We start from the raw sequence: 19,896 nt of genomic DNA, 5'->3' as shown, positions 1-19,896 counted from the left end.
CTGACTACAGCATTGCCTATAACAAAGCATTGCCTGGAGAAAAAAAAAAAAAAGGCAGCAAAGCACTCAGGTAACTAATATTTAATTAATACAGTTACCATACATACATTATTGTGTTTGCTTTGACACCCCAGTTAACTTAATCAGGGACAGTTGGCTTGCATGTTGGTAACAGACAATAGCTCACCTTAGCCAAACTATTAACATTTTTAAACAAAGGCATCTGGGCCTTCAAAATTCTGGATTAAGTTTGAAGTTCAGGCATCTTTTATAGAGGAATTCACAAATACAGTTACTGTAATTGAGAAATCCTTTCTGCTGCTTGTATCCCATCATTTTAGTGATCAATATCTGGTTTAAGAATCCATATGTGCTTTCAAGCATTTTTTCCAATGCACACAGTAAGGTCACAAGCCAACAAACCCATGTAGAGGTATTCTTGAGGTACAAGACTCCTAGACAAAGTTGAGCTTCATATATGTAGGCAATACATCTACAGGAAATACTAAAGTTGACTTAAAAGTTGTGAAATTGAGTACTCAGCTGGAACAAGAGCATAAATAAGCATTTAAAGCTATTCACCTCCTTCTCCATATATGTACCTTCAATGGCAAATTGAAGTGCCGGTGTCTGACTAGTCCTGTTGCCATTAATATGCAACATGACTACACTGGAATGCATGGAAATATTCTATTCAGGATGATACTGAACTTCAACTACCAGAGCAGGAACTTAAATAGGAATGAGCCATGAAATTCTCATTAAACCCTACACATGAGTTAGTAACAGCTACAGGACTAATATATAGTGTCACACTAGAGAGTAAACAAAAACATAGATACCAAACAACACACGACAGAGACAGGACAAGTCAAAATACACTAAAAGAATTCTCCTTCCCCCTGCCTCCAAATATAAATTTAACTTCAACTTCTGGCACTCTGTGGAACTTCCCACAGAAATTAACAAACAATCCATAGATCATTGCATTTTGACAGTCAAGATTTGATTTCAAGTTTGAATTTGAAACAAATAGTTTATTATGAAGTTTTACTACAGCACAGCTACAATGATTAAAGTGTTCATTTGTGATGCTATTTTAAAACAATTTCTTTGGGCAAAAATAAGTCACTCTTCTAAAATTTTACCTCTACCTCCATCCACATGACTGAAATTGAAAGAAATCCCAACAACTCTTCACATATCTAATTAAAAACCCCTACAGCCATACACATCTTAAAGTTGCTAGGAACAGCAGCAAAGGCATCAAGATTAACTTCGTTCTCAAGTGATATGTATCCAGTTCTCCAGGCTTCTCAATTTAACACCTAAAATGTAGCTAAGGGAAAGCCTCAACTGACAAGTTTCCTTGCTACAGTTATCTACATCATCTAACATTGTGAAAATTATTTTCTTCCCCTCCTCCTCCAGCCCCCCCTTTTTTTTTTGCTTCTCTCAAGATAGGACGCAGAGGTACTAAGCACACTCTTAAACCAAAATCTAGTTGGAAATGGAGATATCCCTTTTGTACAAAATAACAGTACCATCCCGAAGCAAAAAACAAACAAGATTTTGTCATCTTTTGCCAGCCAACTCTGGTGATCTTTCAGTCACCAGATGTTAAGGAAGTTTCTCTTCCCTAAGTTTCCCATAGTAGACATGCAGGCACAGAATCTAGAAATTCTTCTAAAATTCAACAGGCTAAGGCAGTCTATTCCCTAACACTGGACAAACCCCTCTATCTGAAGAAGGAAGGAAAGGAAAGGAAGGAAATCAGGATTCTGTACACCATACATAAAACTTGATTAAAGCCTTAACACGTGAGCGAGAAATACACTGTTTTTCACCTCCAAACATCTCCTGTCATATATGAGTGACTAGAGAACCTTATTCAAACACCTTAATTACAAGGTCTGAGACTTGCTCCCTTCTGTGCCTTCTCTCCATACCCGTGAATCTGGCATTCTTTGATGCATATGAGCAGAGTCTTCACTGAGGAGGGGTTGGAAATGTCCCCTTACAAGGCCCTTGTAACACCATGGCTATGCCCTCCTGACAAATGGCAATTTGAATCTTTTCCTATTAAGGATAGAAAGCATTTCCTGCACAGGTGAGATTTTACTAAGCCAGCAAAATCCCCAAAGATCGATAAACATTTCACTATAAAAGCAGTACACAGGAAGGGCACAAGTCTCAGATGAGTCATGGAATAAACATCTCCCCAAAGGCAATACCCCTGACAATCAGCTGATCCACAGCCACCGGGGCATTCTCAGCTCGCCAGCCCATTGCAGAACCCAGCCAGCGCTCGGGACTCACTCCTGCAGCCCCAGACAAAGACAGCAGGTCATGGAAAAGGACAGCGGAAGCGCAGAAAAGACAAAGCAGTGTCCTGGTATAAGGTGAAACAGTAGATAATCTAGCACGGCACAAGGTCAGGACCTTACTTTTGAGGAAGAAATGGGCAAGAAAACAATGCAATCTTTTCCCCATGAGCATTTCCTAATTTGCATAAAGACGGGAAGCTGCTGGGACATTTGATAGTTGAGTTGGGCACCACTGCTAAACCAAGAAAATCATGTTAAGAACACCATAGCTCCAGAAGGTGACCCTTGGCTGGAGATTACTTTTTGCAATCCTGATTGAAATACCCATTCCCAGCACCACAGTGTTCTCCCACTCTATAACATCAGCAATATATTAAACATACATAGCTTCCCATCTCACATTAGCTATTTTGAAATGCATTCAAAAAGCACAGTTACAGTTGCTCAGTTTCATACTCTAGATACCTTAAAGTCAGGCACTACAGCACCTATATTATACATTTCAACCAAAATCTACAGCATAACTAAACTCCTACTGGAGGGGAGAAAAAAAAAAAAAAAAAAAAAAAAAGCTTGCAAATTCTCTTCAATCAAGTTCACAACCAAAACTACAGACAAATCACATGCTTAGTTTCAAGAAAAACATTAGCAGAAGGCAGATGCTGACTGGACTGATAGTTTCCATTTGATTATTTAACAGTCATGTACCATTACCAACATTAGTCATTTGGTTCCTATTCTCCCCCAATTGCATTGTTTTAAGGCTTATCAGCAATCCTACCTCTGTATCATTAGCCTTTTCTTTTAGTTTATGTCTATGATTCTGCATAAAGGACCTTTTGTTTGTTTGCTTTGTTTTTAAGCACTACTTGTTTACAAGGTCCACCTGAATCAATAATCTTGCAAGAAACAATTGTCCTCAGTTTTAGCCCCAAGAAGTACAAACAGCATAACTTAAAGATTTCTCTAATAATGGACTACTAAAACTTAGAAGTCACAGGTTCTGCAAAGCCTCTATTCAGCAATTCTATGGCAACAGGGTTTACCTTATTCTACCAAAGAGCTCCCCACCCATCCCCATCCCCATCCCAATTATATTTGGGAAAACAACCAGTGTAATTCCCACCAAAACCCGCACAGTTTGATGCAGGAATAAATTTGTGAGACATCAAGCAACGATTCCACACCCTGGATTCCATAATTGCATGCATCCCAATCCACTGTAGGACACTACTGGTTCTCTTGCTGCTCTTTTATAAAGAAATTGATCTCCAGTTGTGGTGACCATCTCAGCTGCTCCTTACTGGTGCTTCTAGCCTTTTAGCATCCCCAAAAGAGAAAAAAAATAAGCTACAGGTCACCCTACACACTGTTACTGTTTTATAGGGCTAGTCCAGTATAAGACTATAAATTCAGAGTATCTTAAGTGGAGCAAACAGAACAGACTTTATTCATTTATTTCTGCAACTTCTGTCCACACCACAGAAAACAACTGCTGATGGCAAAACAGGGCAGGGAGGTGGACATGAATACACACAACACACCCCCTTAGAACAGATGAGTCCTAAGCAGTTACTCTGATTTCAGTTTTCACTTACAAAGGAAAGTTAAGCCAGTAGCTCTACGTGTTGCTTTTTTCAGTTGCCTCAACAAAATAGAACAGGTTTTTGCCTGAACAACTCACTTCCCGCTTTTCAGTCACACCAAAAACAATCTATTTGAATTTGCTGTATAATGCATATGAAATTTTTTTGTTTGATGTATGTAGAATACAAAAACATCAACAGAACTACTCATATGCAGGCTGTAGTAAAAACACTTGCAGCTCAAACTCACAGAACACTTTACAGGAGGCAACAGAGCATGTCCTATTCCCACTAGCTGTTCTCACTTAAATGTCAACTCAAGGCAGCTATTAACAAGAAAATCATGCCTGGGATGTAGGTGCTCCCAGATTCCCAGTTATTACTAGAGGAATCCAGTGCAATGGAAGGCATTAGGTTTTCTTCTCTACAAATCAGATTCTACTTAGAAACTACTTATGCCTACTTGTGAAGCTCTGGAATCTAAAGCATTGTAGAAATGCAAACCCTTCACAAATTACAAGCTTCCAGTATCAGCATAAAGACTAGTGTCTCAGGAGAAGGTACAATTGCAACTGCTCATGCAGGATCATTATTTAGCGAATTTGATTACAGCAGTTGTGCAAGGATGCATCTCGATTGCTATCTGCTCTAAAGATGGAGCACTGCATACTGGAAACTGCAGTCTCCACTGGCCAGACATGGAATTAAAAAAGCAGGTGGCAAGAGTATCCTGTTTTATGCAAATTAATTAGAACCCTCAGATTCCTGGCAAATGGCCAGAGCTGGAAGACGAGGAAGTCTGAAGGCTTCCCAGAAAGGGAGGGGGAGATAAGAAAAAACCCACAAACAACAAACAAAACCCCCTACGTTTTTGACAGGCAGTAATACACTCTAGTACAATACCAACTTTAACAGAAAAATCCAGAATCAGTTAAAGCAGAAATGTAATCTAAATCAGGACATTAGTAATTAGGTCAAGCTAATACCAAAAACCATCATGCAAAACAGTATGAAGAGGCCAGCAAGGCCTCTAGGGGCTGGGGAAGACACTTGAATGGCTGAAAGTTAGCTAACTGTAATTAGTGATTATGAAAAAAAAAAACCTTTCTTCCAGATTGACCTATTTAAAATAAATAGAAGTTCTTTAAAAAGATACGTGTAAAATTAATGCATGCAAGACTGAATTACACAGAAAAGATTCTTAAAGGGTTTTATACACAGAAACACTGAAGGCAGTAAGCAGCTATTTCACATCTAATGATTTAACTGTAGAGCTTATTTAATCTGTGCAACAGATTAAAGTTTCCTCCTTAAGGTTCGCAAAGGACTGCATAAAGACAGAAGCTATAAATGCTTTAAGTTACCAACTTACCTAGTTTAAAAAAAACAAAGTCAAGTGGGACACAGTTCAGCACCAGTGCAGGTTCCCCAACAGGTGGTTAAACAAATATACACATGGCAAAAGAAACCACAGTGAAAGTCCATTGTTATCCTTCATCAGACCTGAAATCTCAACACACGCACAAAAACAGTCACTCTTGATGATTCTCAGAAGACTGGGACATCTCAGCAAAATTAAGCATCTGACTGTGCAATTGACTAGCCACTAAGTAACGAACACCACACCAAACCAACACTGTCTTAAAAAAGAATTAAGTAACTTCCTCATCTCTAATTTTCCTCAACCTCCAGTATTCATCCAATACAGCCACCTCAAAAACCTTCTCTTTACTCACACTCCTCTTAAATCTGTGCACTTTGATTCATCCCTCCCTTAATCTCTTTCAATACACATGAATAATTATCTATTTTTATCTCACTCTGCAGCAAAGTCCAGCCTCTATAGCAACCTTAACATGCCACCCACCTATTTCTCTGATGCTTTTGACTAATTTCATTCTATTCCCTAATCCGCAAATGCTTTTACTGAGCCAGTCCATATGGCCATGACTTCACTGTGCGATCTGCACTGCCGGGTCAGGCCAGTGGTCCATCTAACCCAGTCCTGTCTGACAGAGATAGTACAAAATACAATTTAAAATACTATTTAGAGAGAGCAAAGCAACCACAACAGATACTGGACTCTCCCTCCTTTGTTATAGGACATCAACTAGAAAAATCCATCATTGAACTGATGCATTCCTCTCTAAAGGGAAATTCTAAAGTATGCTACAAATACATGTTAAACAGGCTAACTTGTAGAACAGACTGCTAATTAAAAACTGTCTATCAAATATTGCATTATTAGGACATGATCGGTGTAAATGTCTGGTTCAGCCTTGCTTTCTCAGCTTTATTTTACATTTGTACAGAGCCTACTGATGGCAGCACAAAATGCCAACAGTTCTGAAAAATACAGCACATGTCATGCACAGACACTTGAAACTTCAGATTGGTCCTGCAAAGCTCTAAAAATTGGTGAGTTAGAGGAAGAGTGAGAAAAACTAAACAGTCTCCTGTGTGGTCTTAAGATTTTGTCTTCCACATTTTGTCCTCCTACAGTTTGTTTTTTAAGTTGCAGTCACAGAAGTGAGTTGATAACACGGTCAAAACACAAATTAGCTATTCTTCAGAGTCTAGACAATTTTCTTCTAAATCATCAGCATGTCTAATTCAAGACCGTCACCACCATCTCACTTACTACATTCCACGCATTTCTCAACTAACCACAAAATTTCCCTAAATCCTTACACTTACTATGTAGGGTGATATTTTCTCTAGCTACAAAGTGATTTCCAAATTGCACCAATACCTGAAAAAAAACCTAATACATACCACTTCAATAGTAAGTATATCCATAACTACTCAGAACATATTTTAAGAAGATAGAGGTCTGTAATTCTGATTTTAAGTGACGCACAAGTGACTCCCATTACTCAACAATTCTGAGCTAGGTAACATCTGGCGAAAGACATCTCTCAGCCTCACTTAGTCTGCTAAACTTACCAAAATAATCTTTTATTGTTACCAGATCCCAAATTAGATGTCTTCAACGCATGAAGATGAATTGGAATCAAGGAGTCTAAATTCATTCATCAAACTGGGCAGAAGCCTCCCACTGCGAAAGGACCAGCAAGAAGTAAGTTTGCACCTGGTGTACGTTTTATAAAGGATGTTGAGGCAGACTGGGCAGCATTACAGATCTTTGCTGAATTCCACTCATTCGCCATGAGTAAAACCATGCATCATCACTAAGACAGCTGACTGTCTGATTTACTATGACTTTTTTTAAAAAGCTACAAGCTTGACCCAGCTAAAGCCACAGACTTACCTTATCATCTATATTGCAAGTGGACAGAAGTGACTGAACTAGGGTAACTGTAGCCAGAGGTGTACTTACTGGGAACCTACCAGGGAAGACTATATATTAAGAAATGCGCAGTATTCTGTGATGCTCTAGAAATTATTTGGTTACTCTCACTTGTCATCAGCATTTATAAGTTTATATAGAAAGTAAATCCTAGCATTCTCGAGAAACATATAGTAAGGTAGTGAAAACAAGGCATTGTTATGAAAACTTTAACAGTGCATTATTACTACGGTAATACATGTAACTATATCTGCATTAGTTTTGAGGGTTTTCTACAATAAGGTACATGCAAAAAAAAAAGCCTGTGACCAGAGACAAAAGAAAGAGGAATTTCTACTTCATAAAATCCATTATGGTAGTGTTTCAGAAGCATTCATACCAAATTAGAAACCTGTTGTGTATCAGCAGGTGATGCCATTAGCTTTCAATATGAATAATGATAAACAGTTTATGAAGCAGAAACCACAACAATGGAGAAATTACAAAAAAGAACAGAGGGCACACCAGCAGCAGGTAAACAAATTGTAGTCGTGACATCTTTCGCAGATTTGTTCTGTAAAAAACCCAAGTGAGGTTGAAGAAGAAGGGGAAGAAGAAAAAAGCAAAGTAAACAGCATGAATTTTTAAAAGTTAAGATTTTTTTATTATTATTTGTGGTCTTAATAAAGTCTGGCAGAAGTGAGAGAGGTGACAAATTAAGTTTTAAAGTAATTTTAGTATATGCTCCTCTGATCTTGTTATTTTCTCTCCAACAGTGATAAAAATTAAGATTTTGTTCTCATCTGCACTTTGTCACTAAGGAAACTTGGTGAGAACATCATAATCCATGGGCAGAATCAGAAGAAACAGCACATTCTCCTCACTAAAAGACAGACAGTGCTTTTTTTTAAAAAAAAAAAATAATAATAATAATAATAATAATGATAATAAATAAAAAGTCTTTGCAACACAGACTGATAAAAAAAAATGGAACCAAAACAAATACACTAACCCATATTATAGTCAACATAACAATTAGAAGTGCTAAAGCTTTTTAAAACAAAACTGGACTAGAGCAAAGCATAGCATTTCCTTCGAGCAGAAAGTCCAGAGTATCTGTTGTCTCTATACACCAGTCGACTTGAGACCTGAGTAAATTCTGGCACGAAGTTTCCAAACTTAATTATACCAACACCACAGAGACAGACAGCAGTTGTACAGTCATCTGCTTGAAGCATAGCAGAATTTTGCCATAATATTCATTTCCCACTGCAAGCCTAATTCAGCAGTTAACCCCTTCACATACGGCATCCGTTATGGACAAAACACTTGTCAGTGAGAGTCCCCTGCTACTGAAAGGCAAGGATATCCAGTGACCTAAGTTTTATATATGAACAAGAAACTTGCAATAACTTGGAAAGAAGACAAGCTTGACATATGATACAAGACAAGCCAATTTCAAACAGAGTAGACCAGAAGCTCCACACAGAATTTTAATTTAGAAAAAATTCTGAACGGCCTCCTAAGTTTCCAGTGCAGGTTGCATAATCTTCAGAACAGAATTAATTCTCTACACCTGAAAACTTCAGATCCTAAAAACCTTCTCTGACCTTAGTAGCACAATACTGTAACCAATTATATATCTACATGTTTTTAAGTTTTGCCAATTGCTGAACTATTTCTACTACTCTATCTAAAAGATTCTACATCAGTAGGCCATTGACTTGTCTTACTGTTTTACCATGAAAAACATATAACTATTTTAAATTAGTAACAGATATCATTGTAAAGAATTTATTTTTCCATTCTACCATCTTCTCTTACTGGGAGGTTTCTTTTATTTTAATAACCTAAAGGGATGGGCGGAAGCAGATGTGAGGTCATGAACAGGGATTCACCTGATTTGTATACAAAGGAAATTCATGGAGTTATTACTGCCCAAAGTCAATTAAAAGTATAATTCACAATGTATGACCAATATATACCCATAGTTTAGCTTACTGTCTCTCAGAAAAATAATGGAACAGATTAATACTTGAACTAGAAAGTGTTTTCAAATTTATCAGAGAATAAACTTATTTAAAGTCAGTATTTTCCTTCTCCATTTTAAGTGCTGAAATACACAAAGCCTTATCTAACATGGGCTGGAAAACTAGTTTTTCAGAGAGTATTAACCAAAACCAAACACATCAGTCTGAGTATTTCTATGAGTAGAATTTCCAAAGACAATAAAGTGAGACTATTAGGTTTCTGCTACATGCTAGAAGCAAGCTCACTAAGTGCTCTGTTATACTGCTGGACAGAGAAAAATGTTATGGGTGGTTCTCAGCTCCAAGATACAACACTGCTGGACTGAACAAGTTATTTGCTCAAGTATCCAGGACTACAGCTTTAATTTACTTAATAAGCAGGAGGTCAGTTACTGTGCACTTTAGATTTTTGACTTTGAGTCTTTCACATACAAAGCATGACCAGCTCTTAAATCATTAAAGATGAGGAACATCAAGACGGCACCTTAGCCTTCTCTTTACTCTTCCTCACAAAGAAATCCACCATAACCTGCATATACTACAGCAAGCTGGTAGAGCATAATTAAGAACAACATGCTTGCTCAATAAACAAAAATGAGGTCAGCTAACCTCTGTTTTCTAAGGAGAAACTTTTCACATTTGAGGGTGGTTATGCTATGAAGAATAAGCATGTAAAAACACCTTTCTACACAGATCTGCCCAGACCTTCTTCCACTATGGTCTGAAGATGTCACACTTCAGTGATGAAAAATCCCCCAAATACCACACGTCTCCTCCTTTCAAAGTACAAGAAGTGAGCAAGCTGATTTCAGCTAACACTGCTGCAGTAGTGCAGTTATGAGTCACCAAACTGAATCAAACCCAATAGGAGAGGCTACATTTGGCTTAACCCCATTAGTAACAACAGATCGCAGCACGACTTTCATACGTGCACGAGTAAACTCACTCCAAAAGCTATTGGGAAACAAACTACCACAAAAGCCATAGCCAAGAATTACTTTTTCATATAAAAGTTAAATCTTTCCTGCATGCACACACAGAAAAACAAGTACACCATTGCTAAACAATATTTCACATACCTTAAATTCCAATCAGTATGATTTCAGAGGTATTAATCGACAAAACAAAGAGGGCGAAACAAACTACTGAATGGAGGCAGAACTCAATGCCAGATGGATGAGTATTGTTTGCAGTAAGAACTTGTATCTCAAAAAACTATATTAAAAAGTCAGCTTAACAGTTTTCATACACACCAAAAAAAAAAAGTCCAGAAAATAGATGCTTTTTGTAACAAAAACTATTAGTTTGCTGGCTGGTTTGATTTTTTTCAAGCATTCTAGTTTTAATAAAACCACAGAACACCAAGGCATCATCTCCTTGCAAATTAGTAACCACTAGTTGATATGCTTTCCTGGGACTCAGAAAACCTAAGGGACCTGCTTTCTTTTATATCACTCAAAAATTTGGATTGTATCCTCACATAATCCAGGTAAAGTGTCTTTACTATCAAACTACTGGTTGTTTCATGATAGCTATCAACTGACTAGCTCTGCTCTCATTATGTGTGGTGTAAGACCACGAACTTTAGCATCCCTCATCGCAGGCAGGTGTGCTGGAATGGTTGAGGAATCTTCTCAGAGAGGTCGGGGATGTCATTTCACTTGCAGAAAAAGTGAAAACACAGTTTCAAGAATTTCTGGGGTCAGAAACTCTTCCCTGCTTCTAACCAGGAAGTGAAGATCTAGGAGAATGCAGTCCACAGGTCAAATTCTTCAGACCCCTTAAATCTAAAATTGATGGTTCTCTGAATCAAGTTGAATTTTTGATTCCTCTCTTGTCCAAAACGAAGCAAAAAAGGAATCCCAGAATCAAGGAGCTTTAACAGTTTTAATTATTCTGCTGAACATACATGCTGCTTTGGGCTGGGGTAGAGTTAATTTTCTTCATAGTAGCTAGTAGGGGGCTACATTTTGGATTTGTGCTGGAAACAGTGTTTTAGTTACGACTAAGCAGCACTTACACAGATTCAAGGCCTCTTCTGCTTCTCACACGACCCCACCAGTGAGTGGGCTGGCAGGGCACAAGAAGTTGCAAAGGGACACAGCTGGGACAGCTGACCCCAACTGACCAAAAGGATGTTCCATGCCATATGACACCATATACATCAAGAAAACGCCAGGGGAAAAAACAAGGGGGGCCTTCAGAGTTACAGCGCTTGTCTTCCCAAGTAACTATTACACATGATGTAGCCCTGCTGTCCTGGAGATGGCTGAACACCTGCCTGCCCACGGGCAGTAGTGAATTAATCCCTTGGCTTGCTTTGCTTGTGTGGCTTTCACTTTACCTGTTAAACTGTCTTTATCTCAACCCACGAGTTTGCTCACTTTTACCCTCCAGATTCTCTCCCCCAACCCACTGGAGAGAAGTGAGCGAGCAGCCGTGTGGGACTTAGTTACCAGTTAAACCATGACCATTTCTTTCCACTGCTGCCATAAAATACACTTCCAGTACACCGCTCAGAAGACCATGCTAGAAACGAAGTACAATTTAACACGCTCATGAACAACTTCCCCTCGCATAAGTGTTCTAAATCATAAACTATTTGCTGGAATTTCCTTTTGAACCTCACATGCACATATCTGAGCACTGGTTTTTGTTAAGGATAATTGTTGAGTGTGCTCTAAATAACTTAATCACTTTCTCATACTTGAAGCACCCATGAAAACTCTATTCTGCACTTCATTTTTGCCTGTACTGCAATTCCTCTCCATTGAGACTTCCATCCAAACAATTTAAAGCATTACATTCTGTTAATACAAAAATATTCCAAAAATAAACATTTCTCATTACCCAGGAAGATAGCATCAAAAAAATATTAAACAGACACAGCACACATAAACATTTAGTGACCAATAAAACTTGCATGTAGCAAAGAATGCTACTAAAAAAAATAACTGAAATGCAAACAACATTTAAAAAGCAGTAAGTCTTCTGCACGGACTTTCCTTGTTATCGAGCTTTATACCGTGACATGCTTTCACTTCCTGGTTTGTCAGAAACCACACTGTTTTAAAGTCAAAGGTGCTCACTAAAAGGAAGAAGGAGGAATTATGAGTGTTTTTAGAGATGTTTTGAGACCTCTGATAATAGCAGAGTGTCTTTGTAAACTTAAAGATAGTTTTTCTCCTAATGTTTGGTCTCCTTCAGGAAGCAAACACTAACAGCTTGCCTGACTGTTTTAAATATGGCCCAAAAAGTTAAACAGTAAATATTATGCTTGCAGCTTCAGCAGGAAAAGTTGCATCCTCAATTTTTAGTGAGATCTGTTATGAAGCGTTGAATATATTCGTACTGCATTCAAAAAAATAGTAGCTAACTACCTAATTCATTAATAGAAAAGGACACTGACACCAAGTTCTGCTCTTCTCAATAAGCAAAGTAAAGCATTTGAATGAACTGCTCACTGACATCCCCACTCCCAGCAGGCAGAACATGGAAGTTCTGTGTATTTCCAAAGCAAATAAAAATAAAGGGACATAAACATCTCAACAGGAAAAGTTGTTTTGGCTTAAAACAACGTGTGTGCATGTGTGTGTGTGTGTGTGTTTTGATGACAGTTTCAGTTACTAAATCAACAGTTAACTTTCTTGTTGCGTACACCTGTTGAATGTTTAAACATAACAATACACTTCTGAGTTATAAATAAAGCAACAATTTCTCTGAGGCAACTAAGGAGGATGCTGTTGAGAGTTGCTCCAAGTTTAAATTTATATATATATATATATATATAAAAGCTCATATGCTTTATCTTCAGCTTTTGTGATCCATAAGTAAAAGGAACCTAGCTGAAATCAAGTGCGAAGTAAGTATAAACATGTAAAAAATATTGACAGTAAAATAACATTTAAAAAACACATGGGATTCTTCTGCACACATATGCTGTTTTCTTCTCTCATGCCCCAAAAGGCAGACAGCTTACCAGATTAAATACAGTGTCGACTATGTCTTTGTTGGATACTTCTCCAACTTCCACCAGTCCCGTCAGCACCGCGAATTTCATCTTGATCCCTCGGATGGGCACTCCTGGGTTCAAAGGCTGCCGCACACTTCCCCCTTCAGCAGCGTTTCCTTCTTTCCCTGCTCCTCCTCCATCATCACCTGTTGGCTGAACAACTTGTTTGCCTTCACTCGCCATGCTGAACGCACTTCAGGTGACGGCCCGCAACGCCAGCAGGACGCTCCCCGCTCCGGGAAGAAGGTGAAGACTTGGGAAGGGCGCCGGCTGCCCACTCCTCCCCTTCGGCTCCCGAGGAAACCCGTGTCCGACGGGGGAGGGAGGACGCGCCCTCGGGAGTCCCAGCTCCGTCCTCGGCAGGAGGCGTCTGTCAGCAGCTCTCTGCCCTCACGCAGGTATTCACAAGCCCTGAAGGACAACCGGAGATATTTTTGAACTCGCCGGGCGCTCCCGGCCAGCCCAACCAGCGGGACCCCGCTCCGGCCCCGCTCTTCATCCCCCGCGGAGCCGCCTCAGGGAGAGCCCCGCACCCCAGCGCGGCCCGGGGGAGTTCATTGTTAATTTTTTTTAATTATTTTTCTGAAGGCAATACGCTCCTCCTTCCCGAGCCGGCTGCTTGTCTGCCGCCTCTGCGGCTCCTGCCCTTGTTCCGCCGCCCCGGCTGCGGGCGCGGACAGGTGCAGCGACCCGCCGCCCCGCAAGTTCGCCACTCACCGCTGGCAGTCGCGGAGGGGGCGCGGGCTGCTCTGACGCCCAGCTCCGCGGTGGGGAAAGGCGCCCGCTCCGCCCCGCTCGCCGGCTGCGCAGCGCCCGGCCGCCCCTCTCTCCGGAAGGCGCCTGAAGTTCAAGCCGCTTCACGCCGCGATCCTGATCAGCACCCTCTCTTCCTGCCGGCGCTGCCGCTCTCTGCCGCCATGACAGCGCTGAGCCCCCGGAGCGCTGCCGGCCGAGGAGCCGTGCGCCTGCGCGGACGGGGCGCGGGCGGGGCGGGTCCGCCGCCGCGCAGGGAGGGGGGGGTGCGGGTGCGCCGCCGGCTCGCGCGCGCGCCCAGGTGCGCCCAGGTGCGCGCAGGTGAGCGGCGCGTGCGCGTGAGCGGGACAAAGGCGGGAACGCCCCGTGCCCCTCGTCTCGCGCTCCGTCCTCCCTCCCGCGCGCATCGCGGAGCGGGCGGGCTGGGGCGGCCGGGGCCCGGCCCCGGGGTGCAGCTCGCAGAGTCGCAGAGTCGCAGAACGTTGGGGGTCGGAAGGGACCTCGAAAGATCAGCCAGTCCAATCCCCCTGCCGGAGCAGGAACACCCAGATGAGGCTACACGGGAAGGTGTCCAGGCGGGTTTTGAATGTCTCCAGAGAAGGAGACTCCACAACCCCCCTGGGCCGCCTGTTCCAGTGCTCTGTCACCCTCACTGAGAAGAAGTTTTTTCTCATATTTAAGTGTTCTAGTTTGTACCCATTACCCCTTGTCCTACCATTGGTTGTCACCGAGAATAGCCTGGCTCCATCCTCCTGACACCCACCCATCACATCTTTATAAACATTAATAAGATTGCCCCTCAGTCTCCTCCAGACTGAAGAGACTCAGCTCCCTCAGCCTTTCCTCATACAGGAGATGCTACACTCCCTTAATCATCTCCATTACTTTGCGCTGGACTCTCTCCAGCGGTTTCCTGTCTTTCTTGAACTGATGGGCCCAGAACTGGACCCCTGCCTCCTCCAGTCCCCTCTTCCCGTGTCCCTCACGGGACCTGCCGTTGAGGGGAATGAGTAACAACCGGTCAGACTGCAACGGAAACTCAAGTTGGATGCATGTTGCAGGGGGACGGGTCTCTGGATGCAGGAGCTGTAACTGCTATTGCGTGCACACATTTGCGTATGCAGATTGGTGGCTAAATCTGCCATTAGTAACCTCCACGTAAAGCTACATGTCCTGCTTCCTGGTAGCTGCAAAGCACGAGAATTGGTGCCCTTTCTGTGCTTCCTTTGAAGGCGGCTTGAGCTACAACTACACACGTAGATGTATGTTACCTCAGACACAAAGAACCTTTTAAATGAACCCATTTCTCTGACATCAATCTGAATATCTGGTAATAAAGAATTTAACAGGGTCCACCCCTCAGAACTCTTCATTCACACAGTCTTGAACTCTGCGCTTTTAACGAGGCTGCTGGTGTTGGTAAGGATTATACATCCTTCTGAAGGACTGCAGGGTCTTGGACCAGCAGGTTAACAGACACGAGTGCATGAGTTCTACTCACAAGATGTCACACAAACATGACAGCATCAAAGATTTCCAAAGGAAGGATCATTTCAGGGATGCAGGCATAACTTGCACGTAGATATATATAAATAATGTCTATTTCAACGATTCACAAAAATGCTTAGCATCCTCTCTGATATAAAAAAGCTGATATTTAGCTAATTCTGTAGACAGAAAGGAGACTAATCTTCAAATGGGCAAGTTTCTGTGTTTTGAAATCTGACTCCAGTGAAAACTCCAAAAAGGCCAGTGGGTGTTTTGTCTGAGAAATAAAAATTGCACCTTATTCTTGACACTGCACTGTGTTTGGGACAGAATTGCTGGCATGTGCGCTGCCCTGGCTGTGTTTACACAAAAAAAAGGTACAACAAAATCAAACCACAGGGTTTTTTTCTGGAAAAAGGCTTTCTAAAGTCACGTGCAATGTCCCTGATAAGCAAGAATTAAAAATATTGTAATTATTAAATATTAACTATTATTCTGACTGGATAAATAATAATTATTAAATAATATTTTAGTTTGTCTGTGGACTGATTTGGGAATGCCATACTTTGTGCATCTTGGTATCCAACTTCCCATAGTTTGGGGGCAAAAAATAAAAGCCACACTGGAACATGTTCCAATACAATGCTTGTTCCATTCCCTTCCTGTGTAATTTTCTTACACATCTATCTATAGAATGTAAGTCAATACTAGAACAGTTCATAGCCACCTTCCTGCTTGAAATTCCAAGTCCTAAGTAAGGAATAAGCTCTCTTTCTCCTTTCTTTCCCTGTCTCCCTTAGTTACACACATACATTATTAGGAAGAGATTATAATCTCTAATTTGAGTAGCAAACATTTGCAGTTTCTTACTCAAAATTAGAAAAGTTTAGAACTGTAATGCTGACATGTTCAGTCTCTATGAAGCCACAGCAAGTTTGTGTGGTTATAATCCTGACAATTTAATCTTTGAGTTTCCTGATGCCAGTGTTCTTATGCATGGCTTAGATTTCTCACACCTATTGCTTGGGCCTCCCTGTCTTTCTGTGAGTCACCTGTAGTTTCCTATTGTCTTCCCTCTTACAAGTAAGATATAATATTTTTTTGAGCCTTTAAACTGATGAAGTACACATGCTTTCCCATCAGTTTTACCTACCTGCTTTTAAGTATTCCCTGCCTCCACGGTTGGCCTTCAAGCTCTCCATCAAGCTCTCCGCCACCAGGCAAAAGCAAAAACAAAATAATGTTTGGAATTTTTTCTGTACCTAGTGACTTGGAGCATGAGTTCTATTTGTAGGCTCTCCCATTATCTGTGCAGAATGCAACATTCGTTGTTAATCTTCTCTCTTCTTGTTTGTTTTAACGTCACATTAGAAATCAAATAAATAAAATGAATTGCTAAAATCCAGCTTAATGGATTTCAGATGCTTTCATCCAAACTTCATAAGCCAATAGGCAGCAAATCCGGTTTGCCAGTGAGGACAGCACTGTCGCATTGAATCCTGTCAGATCTTCCTATATTTTTTTACAGATAAATAAATAATTCTTGACTGGTCTTGATTGTTAGAGGCAACGAGATAGGTGCATCCATCAAGGTAGGTAACATTCAGCAGACATTCAGTTTAGAGTTCCAAAAACAAGTGTTTTAATTTGATTTTTTTCAGCCAAATAAGAGAAACAGTAAATTCTCCAGGTGATCTGTTCTCCATTTAGGCTGATTTTATGTTCAAGTAACCATGGTAGTTGTCAAAAACCCAATACGCAGCATTTGGAGAAATAGACTACATTAAATGAAAAGTAATTTAAAGTGTATCTGAGAAATGGGAGTAAACCCTTTCTTAAGCCTTCGCCCTGAGCTTCCCAAGAGTGACTACAAGTCTAAAACTGATTCTGCCTTCCCCAGTCAAAGGTGAAGAATTGAGCTAAGGGAATAAAAAAAGACAGCGTTTTCTTAAAAAAAAAAAAAAAAAACACCCAAAGGAAGATCAAAAATCATGGATTAAAAATGAACTTAAAGCCCAGATGGGAAATGAACTCAATAAAATTTTATGGAAAGTACCACTAATGTAATTCCTACAGGATAAGAAAGCAAGTGTCCATAATAACTCATAACTTCCTTCTGCTTACATAGTCCAACTAAATTGATGTGTTCAGTTCTGTTTGGGTTTTGGGGGACCTCATGACACCCAGCAATGTCAGAAAATGTTTTTAATTAAGTACATCTTTAGCAATAACGTGCTCTGCCTTTAAGCAAAAAGAGCAGAAAGAAATAATACATCCTTTTATAACTTATGACAAAGTGCTCTTTGATCTTGAGCACTGGATGAGAGCAAACAGCCTCAGGTTATGCCAGTGGAGCTTTACATTGGACATTAGGAAAAATTTCTTCATGGAAAGGGTCGTCAGGCGTTGGAACAGGCTGCCCAGGGAAGTGGCTGAGTCACCATCCCTGGAGGGGTTTAAAAGATGTGGCACTGAGGGACATGGTTCAGTGGTAGACTTGACAGTGTTACTTTAGCAGCTGGACTCAATGATCTTAAAGGTCTTTTCCAACCAAAATGATGCTATAATTCTATGAATAACAGCTCTTTAAAAGTCCTTGGCTAGAAGTTAAAACCCAAATAAAAGAACTGCTTATAAATACTGTTGGCCTTAAATATGAGAGGTCTTCTCATTCTACAGAGAACATAATACAGGATTGCTCTTCAACAAGAGCAAAACAAAGCAGCAGTGATTTCAAATTGGATCCATCCTTTTGAAACACGCTGTACTTAAAAAGAGCAGTGTAATCCCAAAATAAAGATTAGCCTTGCCTAAAGAGGAAGATTTCTTTTGATTAGGTGTGAAGGGTTTTGTGGTATGTATTAGATGGTATTATATATATATATATATATTCACACTTCAGTGCATTTTTATAATGTAGAATTTTACATTTTTAGAATGTATTTTTTAAGATGCATATGGTGAATTTTACTTTTGCTTGGAAGTGTAATTAGTATTTCTCTTCATTTTTCTGCATCACATCTTCTTGATTGGTGGATTACTGCTAGCATTGTTTTTAAAAGTTAACAAATTCATGCTTAATGTGTCTCAGCTAAGTGGCATTAGAAAATGCATTTCCATTCTCTAAGGAAATTATTCTGGTACTGAGCCAAATAAGCTGGTTTAGCTCATTTCTTTTGTTCCTTTAGCTTAGAAAGGATCTTCAAAATGTCATTATAATTCCTTACAATACCCAAGCCGTGTCAGGAAATATCTCATCTCCATTACAGGAAATATGAACTTTTACCAGAGAAAATTCTGAATAAACTTAGGAAACAACTCATTATGCACTATATTTAATAAGCACTCCTTACTTTTCCTTTTTAGTCATACACCTTTAGTATGTTAGCCTTTTTTTCCACTCCTTCATTTGTACTAAAAGATGTAACTGTTAATGTGGAAGTCCTCACAAGAATCCAGTTTCTGGCAGCACTGTAGGATACATTTACATTGTTTTCTGCTTTGCTGATAAACCCTATGCTGTATCAGTTTGGGCAAAACAAAGGTGGATGACACGAGCATACAGAAGACAAAACAAACCATGTTTCTTCACTAAGGTCCTATTCACCAAAATCCAAATTCAATGCCATATTCAGGTACCTGTAGGCTTGCAGAGTGTGCTGGAGAGAGGTGGCCATCAGCCTGCGCTTGCTGTGAGCTTCTGGAAGCAGCTGTGCCCATCCACCTCCTCACACCTGGCTTGCGCTGCCGTCAATTCTCGCCTGCTCTTCAAACTAAGCGGCCAAACCTGGGTTTACTATTTAAAACACAGAAGTTGAATGCACAAAGTCCAAAAGAAGCAAAAGACCTAGAAATAGCTGCATGTTAGAGTTCTGAGTGGGATTATGAGAGGTTTTCTGCGTAAAACTCTAGCATGATCTCAGAGGATGTTTTGAAATCCCAACAAATCACTTCTCATGGAGGCTAGATTAAGATCTGTGGAGTAAATGCAGTTATGGGCCTGTGATACATCACATAAAGGAATGAGAAAGAAAAACTTGAAACACCGTTATCTCTGAGAATTCATACTGTATTGGTTTTCCTTCTTTTTAAATAGCTTTTATCGATCTTGGATGTTGTATTAATTTTGGCTCACCTGAAACTTTAATAACTACTAACTAATTAAGTTATTTTTTTATTATCTCATTTTCTTTTCAATATAGCTCCCCCTGAAGAGGTATTTGTGTGGGATACAAAGGGAGGAGGCTTTGTTGGAGGGGAAAAAAAACTCATCGGGGCCTGTGTGTAAGAGAATGAGCAGGAAAAGGAAGAGGAGGTGATCCTCGTGTTGTGAAAGGAAGGAGCAGGGTTGTGTGAAAACAATGAGGTGAACTAACAGAGAGCCGAACAGCAGAAAGTGAAAGGAATGGGT

General features: G+C 40.3%; 1 protein-coding gene across 4 annotated transcripts in view; it reads right to left on the bottom strand.

Moving 5' to 3' along the window:
- Nucleotides 1-13,655, bottom strand: part of LRBA (LPS responsive beige-like anchor protein) — a 409,013-nt gene extending 395,358 nt beyond the window's left edge. For 2 of the 4 annotated variants that reach the window (XM_065061876.1, XM_065061878.1), the window contains exon 1: nt 13,212-13,655. In XM_065061876.1, the coding sequence (XP_064917948.1) occupies nt 13,212-13,427 (216 nt within the window). In that variant the 5' untranslated portion in view covers nt 13,428-13,655. The remainder of the gene's footprint in view (nt 1-13,211) is intronic. The other 2 variants (XM_065061877.1, XM_065061879.1) reach the window with 1 other exon arrangement.
- Nucleotides 13,656-19,896: the final 6,241 nt, after the last annotated feature.

Source organism: Columba livia, chromosome 4, assembly GCF_036013475.1.
Source record: "Columba livia isolate bColLiv1 breed racing homer chromosome 4, bColLiv1.pat.W.v2, whole genome shotgun sequence".
In the NCBI taxonomy this organism is placed as follows: domain Eukaryota; kingdom Metazoa; phylum Chordata; class Aves; order Columbiformes; family Columbidae; genus Columba; species Columba livia.
Note: the sequence above shows the minus strand (reverse complement) of the source record. Positions and strands in the feature narration are given on the sequence as shown.